This window comes from Stegostoma tigrinum, chromosome 4, assembly GCF_030684315.1.
Source record: "Stegostoma tigrinum isolate sSteTig4 chromosome 4, sSteTig4.hap1, whole genome shotgun sequence".
Lineage (NCBI taxonomy): Eukaryota > Metazoa > Chordata > Chondrichthyes > Orectolobiformes > Stegostomatidae > Stegostoma > Stegostoma tigrinum.
This window is the reverse complement of record NC_081357.1, coordinates 14662737-14675741: the sequence shown is the minus strand read 5'-3', so window position 1 is coordinate 14675741 and position 13005 is coordinate 14662737. Positions and strand designations below refer to the sequence as shown.

The 13005-nt window shown below is 43.1% G+C and overlaps 1 protein-coding gene across 2 annotated transcripts in view; it reads left to right on the top strand.

Moving 5' to 3' along the window:
- Nucleotides 1-13005, top strand: part of kif6 (kinesin family member 6) — a 522710-nt gene that overhangs the window by 53542 nt on the left and 456163 nt on the right. For both annotated transcript variants that reach the window (XM_048531738.2, XM_048531739.2), the window contains exon 4: nucleotides 8343-8490. In XM_048531738.2, the coding sequence (XP_048387695.2) occupies nucleotides 8343-8490 (148 nt within the window). The remainder of the gene's footprint in view (nucleotides 1-8342; nucleotides 8491-13005) is intronic.

The following is a 13005-nucleotide window of genomic DNA, read 5'->3' as shown; positions in this document are numbered from 1 at the left end:
ATGGTATTTTTGCAGGAACGCAGCATGGAGGAGCTGTATTCTAGGTAGCTATGGGAGTCGGTGAGCTTGAAATGGATATCGGTTTCTAGGTGGTTGCCTGAGATGGAGACAGAGAGGTCCACATATGAGGGAGGTGTCAGAGATAGTCCAGGTGAACTTAAGGTTGGAGTGGATGGTGTTGGTGAAGTGGATGAACTGTTCAATCTCCTTGTGGGAGCACGAGGTGGTGCCGATACTTGTGCCCTTGGGGAGGAGTTAGAAGCGGGCGGTGTGGAGTTGGGTACATGGATGCCTGCCTTTTTGTAGGTTACGTGAAACAAAGGGGGTGGACATGGGCACCCGCATGGGCCCAAGCAATGCCTGCCTCTTTCTAGGTTACATGGAGCAATCCCTCTTCTGTACCTACTCTGGCTCTAAACCCTACCTCAACCTCTGTTGCATTGATGACTGTTTCGGCCCCGCCATCTGCAATCCGACCCTACCACCAAAGACATTTTTCGCTCCCCACCCTTGTCTGCTTTCGGGAAGGACCACTCTCTCCGTGACCCTCTTGTCTGCTCCACACTCCCCTCCAGCCCCCACACCCGGCATTTTTCCCTTCAACTGCAGGAAATGCTACACCTGACCCTACACCTCCTCCCTCACCCCGATCCCAGGCCCCAAGAAGACTTTCCACATCAAGCAAATGTTCACCTGCACATCTGCTCTGCGTCTGCTGTGGCCTCCACTACGTCGGGGAAATCAAATGGAGGGTTGGGGACCGCTTTGCAGAACACTTATGCTCAGTTCGCAATAAACAACTACACCTCCCAGTCCCAAACCATTTCAACTCCCCCTCCCATTCCTCAGACGACATGTCCATCCTGGGCCTCCTGCAGTGCCACAACGACGCCACCCGAAGGGTGCAGAAACAGCAACTCATAATCTGCTTGAGAACCCTACAGCCCAATGGTACAAATGTGGATTTCACAAGCTTCAAAATCTCCTCTCCCCCAACTGCATCCCCAAACCAGCCCAGCTCGTCCCCGCCTCCCTAACCTATTCTTCCTCTTACCTACCCTCTCCTCCCACCTCAAGATGCACCCCCTGTTCCTACCTACTAACCTCTTCCCACCCCTTGACCAGTCCGTCGTCCCTGGACTGACCAATCTCCTCCCTCCCTCCCCACCTACACTTACCTTTCCTGACTCCATTCCTGCCTCCTTAACTTGTCTGTCTCCTCTCCACTTATCTTTTCCTCCATCCAGCTTCGATATGCCTCCCCCACTCGCCCTATTTATTTCAGAACCCTCTTCTCCTCTCCCATTTCTGCTGAAGGGTCTAGGCCCGAAACACCAGCCTTCCTGCTCTGAAGATGCTGCTTGTCCTGCTGTGTTCATCCAGCTCCACACCTTGGTATCTCTATAGCTGTTTTCCACACATCTTTTTCAGCAAAGGCCTTATTGAAGGAGGAATAAAGCATATTCACAGACTTGGAAGGGAGAAATTCTAGTGAATGAAAGAGAGCATCAGTGTACTATCACCTTGCATCAACAGCAAAGACTTGAAATGAATGGAAGAAACCTAAAGAAACACCTCATCAACTTCTGTCGTCCACCTGATATTACCGAACTGTTACCTGATTTTAACAGCAAAATGTTTTCTGCCCTTAATGCCCATATCTTGTCTGCCTTTTTATATTTGTGAAGGAGACATTTAAAGGTTGAATAGTTTTTCAGTTTTCAGCTAGCAGTCTGTATAATGTAATTGCCTTTGATTCCAGACGATTGATTGCAATAAAGTGATTTTCTTGTTTAGTACAGAAATTTGGTGAGTGTTTTTCTTTCAACCTGAGTTTGTCAGTCAGGCAAACTGGGGACCTTGACTAAATCTTTTCACCTCTGTGATGATCCACAAACAGTGTATCTTGATTTTGAACATGGATGACTGTCGCTTTTTTTGAGAGTGGAGCAGAATAGTGACAAAATGTAATGGAAGAAAAGGAAGGTAATCACCCTGAAGAGTTCGGTGAATGCCTACCGACTTGATTCTCTAGTTGAAGTTACAAAGGCTGTAAGGATACTCTGGAATTTTGCAATTCAGCATGAAAACAGCAAAACATCTTGAACTGCATTGACAATAAGGCAAGATTGTATTGTCCTTGTCCACAGTCAGCATGCTTAACAGAAAACATTGGATTGAACCTTGGTTGTTTTGGCTAAGTCAGAGTTGTGAGAAATATTTTGGGAATGTTTTTCACAGTGAGATCTAGTGTCATGTCCCTTGGGTCTGATTTCCTCTCTGTCTACAATGTAATGTTCCCAGAACAACCTCAATTTTTTGACCTCAACTGCTCTATGTGGCATAGAATTCCACGAGCTCACTGCTCTATGGATGAAGAAATTTCTTCTTATCTCATCCTAAATGGCCTACCCTTGTGTTTTTAAACTGTGAACCCTGTTTCTGGACTCCCCATTCATCAGGAATATCCTTCCTGTGTTTACCCTGTTGAGTCCTTTTAGAATTTCATAGGTTTCTGTGGGATATCCCCTCATTCTTCTGAACTCCAGTGAATATGATCCAAACTGATCCAGTCTGTCTTCATATGTCAGTTTTGCCATCCCAAGAATGAGTCTGGTAAACCTTAGTTGCATTCCGTCCAGAGACGGAGCGTCCTTCTTAAGATAGGGAAACCAAAACTGCACACAGTACTCCAGGTATGGTCTTACCAAGGCCCCATATGACTGCAGTAAGACATCCCTGCTTCTGTACTCACATTGTCTCGCTATGAAGGTCAATATACCAATTGCCTTCTGCACCGCATGCTGCATCTGTATGCTTACTTTCAGTGACTGATGTACAAGGATACCATGGTTTTGTTGCCAATCCTTCTTTTTCAATTTCTCATGATTAAGATAATAATTTGCCTTTCTGTTGTTGTTACCAAAGTAGATAATCTCATATTCACCCATGTTATACTTCACTTGCCACGCTTCTCTTTGTTTCCGGTCTGCTGATCAGCTTTGTATCCATGTTAGTATACTACCCCACTCCCATGTGCCACAATTTTACAGGTTCATCTCTTATGCGGGAGCTTATCAAAAGCCTTCCGAAACTCCAAGTAAAGCACATCTAATGGATCCCTCTTATCAAATCTTCTAGTTATGTGCTTGAAAAATTCCAGCAGATCTATTCCAGCAAGCATGATTTCCCTTTTATAAATTCATGCTGATGACTCTGTCCAATGCAGTCACTGTTTTCCAAGTGTTCTGCTGTTAAATCCTTTATATTGGACTGTAGCAATTCCCTCACTAACGATGTCAGACTAAGTGGCCTATAGTTCACTGTTTTCTCTCTACCTCCTTTTTTAAAAAGAGTGGAATTTCGTTAGCAACCCTTTAATTCATGGGAAGTATTCCACAGTTTATAGAATCTTGAAAGATGACCACCAATCCATCCACTTTTTCTAGAGCCACTTTAAGTACTGTGGGAAGTAGATTGCAGGGCCTTGTGGATTTATTGGCCTTTATTCTAATCAATTTCCAGAATAACATTTCCCTGCTAATACTGATTTTCTTCAGTTCCTATTTATCAGAAGACCCTGTGTAGCCCAACATTTTAGGACATTATTGTGTTGTCCTTTATGATGACAGAACCAAAATTCTGAAGAAGGGTCACTGGACTCTGTTTTCTGTCCACAGATGTGGCCAATCTTACTGAGTTTCTCCGGCAATTTTGTTTTTATTTTTTTCAGATCTCTAGCATCCAAAGTTCTTTGTTTGATCATTATGTGTATTTAATTGGTCTGCCATCTCTTTGCTCGACATTATAACTTTCCCTGTTTCCTACTGTAACAGTCCTACATTTGTCACAGAGTCATAGAGGCTTACAGCATGGATACAAGCTGTTTGGCCCAATTTGTTCCTATTGCCCAAAATTCACAATTAATCTAGTCCCATTTGTCTGGATTTGGCCCATATTGCTTCATACCTATACACCCATATAGCTGTCCAATTGTTTCTTAAATGACAAAATTCTGCTCGCCTGCACCACTACCTCTGGCAGCCCATTCCATCATCTGTGAAAAAAAATTGCCCTTTTGGACCCTTTTGTATCTCTGCCCTCTCATCTTAAACTTATGCCTTCTCGTTTTAGACTCCCCTATCATGGGGCAAAGCTGTTGGCTATAGACCTTATCTATGCCTCTCAGGATTTCATAGACCATTATAAGGTCACCTCTTAGACTGCTGTGCTCCAGGGGAAGTAGTCCCAGTCTGTCCAGCCTCTCCTTATAACACAAATCTTCCAGTTTAAGTAGTGTTCGAGTAAATGTTCTCTGCATTCATTCTAGTTTCGTAATATTCACGTACTCCAAATGTGCCTTACTCACATCTTGTACAGCTGCAATAAGACATCCCAACTCCTATACTCAGTGCTGTAATCGACGAAAGCAAACATTCTGAAAGCCTTCTTCACCACCTTTGCCTTTTTTGCCTACCCCTTTCTTAGATCTTGTGCTGTCCTTAATTTCCTTTTCTTGGCCATGGTCAGGTCACCTTTGCCATTTTAACTCTGTGCCAGACAGGAATGAACAATTGTTGCGTTCCTTCATGGGATCTTTAAACATTGCCATTTCCTGTCCACCACCATTCCTTTAAGTAATGGTCCTACTTTACCATGGTTGCAGCTTGTGCCTCATCCCATCATAGTTTCCTTTATTTCAATTCAGGATCCTTGTCTAAGAATCAGCTATGCCATCTCCATTTAAATAAAGAATTTTGTCATTTTATGTGCATTGTTCCCCATAGGGCCTTTCACAACTAGATTGGCAATTATTCCTTTCTTATTACACCAGACGCAATCTAGATGGCCTGATGTCTTCAGTGTATTGATCCAAAAAAACCACCCCATGCACACTCCAGGAGTTACCCCTCTATTGTTCCTGATTTGATTTGCTCAATCTATATGTAGATTAAAGTTGCCCATAATTACAGCTGTATCCTTACTGCTTGCATTGCCAAGGTTCTCTTTCATGCCTTCCCCAGCATTACCAGTATAGTTTGGAGACCTAAATACAATCCCTACTATTGTTTTTGGTCCATTTGTGTTTCTCTACTTTACCCATACAGATTCCACCTCACTGGAGCTAATATCCTTTTTCACCATTACATTAATTTGTCCCTTTAACCAGCAACACAATCCCACCTCCTTTGTCCTTGCGAAAAACTGAATATGTATGTATATTCAATTCCCATCCCTGGTCACCCTGAAGTCACATCTCTGTGATCCCAACTCTATTACACCCGTTTATATCTATTTGTGCAATTAATTTATCTGCTTTATTGCAAATGCTCCTTGTATTAAGACACAAGCCTTTAAGGCTAGTCTTTTTAATATTTGTAGTTCTCATCAGATTATGATTGATTCTGATCAAATTATATTTGATTCTGATCAAAATAAAAACATTATAAGCTATAATTAATTTAAAAAAGCATAAACACTCACCTGACCACATATACCCAATCAACTGCTTCCTTTTGCGTCGTCACTTTTTAATCTTTTCCATGGACATTTTTTAATTAATTGCAAAAATACTTTATTTAGTTTAAAAAGATATTTATTTCCATTCGCAGGTACTAAAGCAGTTCTGTACTGTCTTTGCATATCACTGAAGAAATTTGACATTCCCTGCAGTTGCACAAGCCAAAGGCATTTCCTACACACGCAACTCACTATTTCTGTACTGGCAGCAATACCTTGGACAGAGTTCTTTGCCCACTACGCCTTGGCAGCAGCTGCCACTCAGCCCGTAGTGCTGGATCTTAGAATGTTCCAGGCTGCAATATTCAATTGAGGTCAACTTTTTACATTGGAAGACCAACAAACCTCAGGCTCAGTGGTTAGCACTGCAGCCTCACAGCGCCAGGGACCCAGGTTCGATTCCAGCCTCGGGTGACTGTGTGGAGTTTGCACATTCTCCTCGTGCCTGCGTGGTTTTCCTCCAGGTGCTCTGGTTTCTTCCCACAGTCCAAAGATGTGCAGGCTAGGTGGATTGGCCATGCTAAATTGCCCATAGTGTTTAGGGGTGTGTGGGTTATAGGGGTATGGGTCTGGGTGGGATGCTTCAAGTGGCGGTGTGGACTTGTTGGGCTGAAGGGCCTGTTTCCACACTGTTGGGAATCTAATTAAGACCAAAGAGTGTCATTCACTGAGTTGCTGGTCCTCCAGGTGCAGTTGATGTTTCTCTTGATGTACGTCTCAGGGAGCAGTCTTAAGCCGAGTTCTATGTCATGGAGCTGCTTGGGATGAACCTCACCAAAAACCTCTGCATCTGTCTTCAGACCTTCTTTACAAAGGCACAATCCCAGAAGGAGATGCGTGTCAGTCTCCTCACCAGTGTAGCTGCTTCAAAGGCAGCATGCACTGGTGCACAGAGACTGGATGTGCATGAAGTATCTGACGGGTGGTGCACTTCTCAGCACCAGCCAAGCTACATCTTGGCGCTTATTTGGAAAGTTCTGGTAATGAGGCATGCTGCCAACTGACTTTGATAGTCTGCTCAGGGAACACGTGGGAACATCTACCCTCCTTTTCCCATAGTCTCAAGGACACTATGTGCTGACAACTTGCTGATGAAAGTGTGGTCAAAGGTATTTAACTTTGTAAATTTTTCCACAATCAACAAGAGATGTGGAACAGTACAAATACTTGGAGCATTCTGTGGCCAGACCCATCCGTTGCAATATTCTGGAATTCTGCTGCTGATATCCTTTTACTTGTGCTGTTCTTTATCCTTCAAACTTGAAACCCACCTCTTTGATCAAGGTCAATATCTATTCTGAAATTGACTTCTGATGAGTCTTGGAATTCTTTTCTTTAAGGATGCTGCTATTGGGAATGCCAGCACTTATAAGTTCCTCTCCAAATCTCACGTTTACCCTGATTTGAAACTAAATACAATTCCTTTATTGTCTATGAATCAGAATCTTTCAACTCACTTTCTATAGGGAGTTGCTCCACACCTCAGGACTGAAGTGGTTCAAGAAGTCAGCTCAACATGACTTTCTCCAGGGCAAAGAAGGCAATGGCCTAGCAATCCAGAGACCCAGGAAATGTTCTCAAGACCCGAGTTCAAAACCCTCCATGGGAAATTTGAATTCACTTTTAAAAAATCTGGCATTAGAATGATGGCTATGTTGTTTAAAAAAAGGTCCCATCAACCCATGTGTTCACTAATGGAAGGAAATCTGCCATCCTCACCTGGTCCAACCTGCATGTGACTCCAGATCCACAGCATTATAATGACTCTTACGAATCTTTGCAGTAGCCAGGCTAGGCACTTGTTTCAAGGACAGCGCGGAATGAGAAATAAATACTGGCCCAGCTAATGACACCTACATTGCAACAAATGAATTAAAACAAAAAGCATAGGCATTAAGTAAGGGTGGCATGGTGGCTCTGTTGTTGGCACTGTTGCCTCACAGCACCAGGAACTTGGACTTGATTCCACCCTCTGCCAGCTATCTGTGTGGTGTTTGCACATTCTCCCTGTGTCCGCTGGGGTTTCCTCCAGGTGCTCTGGTTTCTTCCCACAGTCCAGAGATATGCAGGATAGGGTGATTGGCCATGATAAATTGCTCGTAGTGTTCAGGGACGTGTCGATTAGGTGGGTTATATGGGGATGAGTCTGGGTGGGATGCACCAAGGGTCGGTGTTGACTTGTTGGGTTGAAGGGCCTGTTTCCACACTCTAGGGATTTTATAATAAGGATAAATGCAGGTCTAGCCAGAGACTTCTATATCCCATGAGTGAATTAAAAAAAAGTTCTCACTGTTACTATCATTCAGTTCGATTTTGGAAGATTTGGACATTCACTTTAGGTGACTTCCAGTAGCAGCTGCTCTTCTGTAAGGCTGTTGAGCCTTCTGTAGCTTCATTTTACTCTCTCATTTTTGGTCCCGTTAGGTAAGATTGTGACCACATATGGGGATAACTTTAGAAGTCTGGCAAAAATATTAGTGTGGCCGACCTGGTAAACTGTAGTAGGTTCAATGCAGCCTTAAATCTGTGTAGTTTCTGAAGAAGTGTCAGAATAAACTTGAAACGTTAACTCTGTTGCTCTCTCCACAGATGCTGCCAGACCTGCTGAGTTTCACTAGCATTCTCAGTTTGAGTAGAACACCCACCTGGCTACAGTTGTGTCAATATTTTGATCAAAGAGACAAATCCAGGCCATTTCTGTCTTGTCTATTGGCCTGTAAATGATTGGGATAACTGAGATCAAATAATACTATATTGAAATATGTGGTTAATAATCAGCAATCTTATAACACTTTTCTTGTTCTGCACACACTCTTTTCCAGTGTCCTTGCAGGCTATAATGGCACAATTTTTGCTTATGGGCAGACAGGCAGCGGGAAGACATTCACTGTCACAGGAGGAGCAGAGCGATACAGTGACAGGGGCATCATTCCCAGGACGCTCTCGTACATCTTTGGGGAGTTTCAGAAGGTAAAGTGCTTTGTCTGTTCTTTCTAATGTTAAAGTAGTTCATGGGTTGGTTGCAGTTGCAAAGGAAATAAAGTATTATCCAAATATTTAAACTTGTGTAAGCAGTCTTGTGGAATGCCAGGAAATCTGTTACTGCCATATAACATAAATTAACTTATATAGAAAATATTGAGAAGAGTGGGAAAGACTTAGTACAGGAATTCAGTGCAGATGACCATGTGCTTACTTTCAGCTTGGTTTAAATTTTTATTTTTAGATTTAATATTATGCATCTAAGCCTCAATCTCCACCAGTCTCTAAAACCACATCTGTCAAGAATTTCAAGAACTAAGTTGGTTTGTTGGTTGGGGCAGTCCTGTCTGGAACATGAAAATTATATAAACTTGTACTGTTTATTCTTTACCTGGCTCCGCTGCCTCAGCAGGAGACATGGAATCTAAACAGAATCAGAATTGGTAGACATTTCCTCCTGTAGACCGAAGTTTAAATTGTGGACAAGTCATTAACTGTTGTAATTATCTCCGTTGCATTATCTTAATCCTTCATTAATCTTCTGGCAGTTATAAAGTCCAGTCTGTTCCCTCTTCCTGTTGTACAGTATATCCAGTATTCAACATTTTGAAAAATTTATATTGGATGCAACTTGCAAAAGAGGTACATACTGTTTCATTGGATAATTGCACTGTCTAATGTGCTTAAGATAGTTGATTAGTTCTTCAGAACCACCAGCGTCTTTGCTGATGAAATCTCACTTCTTTGCCATAATAGGCTAGTCATGTCAAGATATATCACTGATTAAACGTGACAGTCCGTCTGTGCTTCATCTTATATGGGTTTCACATACCACTGCTGCTCCATGGCAGTATGGTAATTCAGTGGTTAGCACTGCTGCCTCACAGCATCAGGGACACGGGTCTGCTTCCAGCCTTCGGTGACTGACTGTGTGGAGTTTGCATGTTCTCCCCGTATTGGCTTAGGTTTCTGCCAGGTGCTCTGGTTTGCTCTCGTAGCCCAAAGTTGTGCAGCTTAGGTGAATTGGCTATGCGAAGTTACCCATTGTGTTCAGGGATGTGTAGATTAGGTGTGTTAGCCATGGGAAGTATCAAGTATGATGATGGGTCTGGGTGGGATGCTCTTCAGCGAGTTGGTGTGGACTTGTTGGGCTGAATGGCCTGTTTCCATTCTGTGGGGGTTCTAAAAATATTAAGTGACATTTCACATTTGAACCAGTTTATGCACTGCACTCTTACTGTTGCCTCAGATGTCGGCCTTCTCACCCCTGCTTTCACTCAGTTCCTTTCAGCATAGAGGTAATCACCCCTGGATCTGTTGTTAGTGCTCTATACCCACATTGTGGGTGATTTACAAGTGTACTGTGATGTCATCATCAACAAAGCGAACAACTCTCATCTGATGACCTTGTTGCCATTGAAACCTCACTCTTACAAATTCCTGAGAAAAAGCCAAAATAGTAGAGTAAAAATGAAAATTGAGGGGTGGAAAGACTTGATGCCAATTCAGTATTCCAGCCAAAATATGGTATTTAGCCATATAAGCAAATATTGGGATAGATGACCAAACATTTTGTCAAAAGGATAATTTTTAATGAACTTTTTCGTAATCATTTGTGGGGTGAGGCCTTTGCTGGCTAGGCCAGCATTTATTGCCCATCCCTAATTGTCCAGAGGGCAGTTAAAAGTCAACCACAATGCTGTGGGTCTGATGTCACACGTAGGCCGGACCATGTAAGGATGGCAGTTTCCCTCTCTAAAGACATTACTGAACCAAAAGGGTTTTTCCAACAATTGACAATGGATTCATAGTCATCATTAGATTTCATCCATATATTTATTGAATTCAAATTGCACCATCTGTCATTGTGGGATTCGAACCCGGGTCCCCAGAACATTACCTGAATCAATGGATTCAAAGTCCAGCGATATTCTCAAAAGAGAAATGAAGAAGATGTTTAGTGAGGACATTCTTGAGTTTATCGCCTTAGTAATTGGAAACACAGCTGCCAATTTAAAAGAAAATAAAAGTGGGGCTACTCAAGAGACTAAAATTGGGGATTGTATTTAATTAGGGTTCAGAGCTGGACGGAATTTATATAATAAAATATTGCTTTTGAGATATGAGTATTGTAGGTTAGGCCTACATTTATTATAGTTTGTTTTATTTTGTCTTTTTTTAAATTGCCTGCAATTGGGTTAGGTTAACCCTATCTGCCCTTCAGAAGATGATGGTGAGTGACCCATTTGAACTACTGCAGACCCTTGGACAGTAGGTACACCCATGGTACTGTGAGGAACGATTTTAACCCAGGGACTGTGAAAGAGTGGGAATATAGTTACAAGTCAGGATGATGTTTGGGTTGGACTGTATGTGGCAAGTCTGTGTAGATTAAATCTGACCCTCTGGTTGATTAAATTAGATTCCCTACAGTGTGGAGACAGGCCCTTCGGCCCAACAAGTCCACACTGCCCCTTGGAGCTTCCCACCCAAACCCATCCCCCTATAACCCACACACCCCTGAACACTACGGACAATTTAGCATGGCCAATCCACCCAGCCTGCACATCCTTGGACTGTGGGAGGAAATGGGAGCACCCGGAGGAAACCCATGCAGACACGGGGAGAATGTGCAAACTCTGCACAGATAGTTACCTGAGGCTGAAATCAAACCTGGGTCCCTGACGCTGTGAGGCTGCAGTCCTAACCACCGAGCCACTGTGCTGCCCTAAATTTCTTTCCCTGTTTGGTGTCTAAATAGTTCAATGTTTTAACTTCAGGTTGCACCTCTTTCAGCATGCTATTCCTGGTGTGCCCTCAGCACTCTCTGAACCAGGTTTGATTCCCCAGCTTCATGGTATTGGAAAACTGGGAGAGATGGCTGGACCATGGGGTTATTGATTGCAGTTCAATACAATGCTGCTGCTGTTGAGAGCTCACCTTGTCTCATAGCTGCCCAGTTTTGGTTGCTAGATCTATTTGAAGTCTATCCTATTGTTATATGTTATTTACGTAAATGATCTGGATGTGAATGTACAATATATGATGAGTAACTTTGCCGATGATACAAAATAAGGAGGTATTGTTGGTAGTAAGGAAGGTTATCAGAAATTACAGAGGGGTCTCGATCAGATGGGGAAGAGGGCTGAGGATTGGCAAATGCAATTCAGTATGGATAAGTGTGAGGTGTTGCGCTTTGGAAAGTCAAACCAAGGTAGGACTTATACAGTAAATGGTAAGGCCCTGAGGACTGTTGTGAAACAGAGAGACGTATGAATACAAGTACATAGTTCGTTGAAAGCAGCATCACAGGTAGACGGGGTGGTGAAGAAGGCATTTTGCATGCTGGCCTTCATTGGTTGAGGCATTGAATATAGGAGTTGGGACATTATGTTACAGTTGTAAAAGCCGTTGGTGAGGCCACAGTTGGAGCATTGTATTCAGTTTTGGTCTCGCTGTTATAGGAAAGACAAAGTTAAACTGGAAAGTGTGCAAAGAAGATTTACGAGGATGTTGCCAGGACTAGTAGGCCTGAGTTATAGGGAAACTGTGGCCAGGATAGGACTTCATTCCTTGGAATGTAGGAGAATGAGGGGTGACCTTATTGAGGTATATAAAATCATGAGGGGCATAGATAGGATTAATGCATATAATCTTTTTCCCAGGGATGGGGAATTGAAAACTAGAGGACATAGGTTTAAGGTGAAAGGTGAAAGATTTAAAAAGGACTTGAGGGTCAACTTCTTCACGCAGAGAGTGGTGCATACATGGAATAGGTTGTTATTGAAAGTGGTTGAGGCAGGTACTATAGCAACATTTTAAAAAAAGCATTTGGAGAGGTACATGGATGGGAAGGATATCGAGGGATATGGACAAAATGCGGGCATTTGGAACTAGCTGAATGGGCATAATGGTCAGCATGGACCCGTTTGGGCCGAAGGCCCTGTTTCCATGCTGTCTTACCTTATGACTCCATGGCTCAATTATCACAGTATTAGTACCACACACCATGATGGAGGATATGATCACTGTAACGGTGGGACATCCTCTTCACAAGGATTGTGCAGTTGTCACTCCTGCCAATTGTGTCGTTGACATGCATCTACAAAAGATGGATTGGTTAGGAAGAGGCCAAGTAGGTTTTTCCATTCTATCAATTTTCTTCCGGCCGAGCCCAGACCCAGTCTAACAACTATGTACTTTGCAACCTACCAAACTCTGTCAGTCGTGGTGCTCCCAGGCTAATCTTGGCAGGACATTGAAGTTCCCTACCCAGAATATAGCCTGTGCTATTGCCCCATTCAGGCTTCTGTCAGTTGGTGTAAAGCATAAGAATGTATTGATTCATCAGTGGACATCGTTTGGTAGTGGTAATCAGCAGGAGGTTTCCTTGTCCATGTCTTCCCTGCTGCCAGAGGTCCAGAGCCAGTGTTCCGGACTGCAGGTATCTCCCTTCCAACTATATATTACCGTGCAGCCATCTGTGCTGGGTCTCTCCTTCTG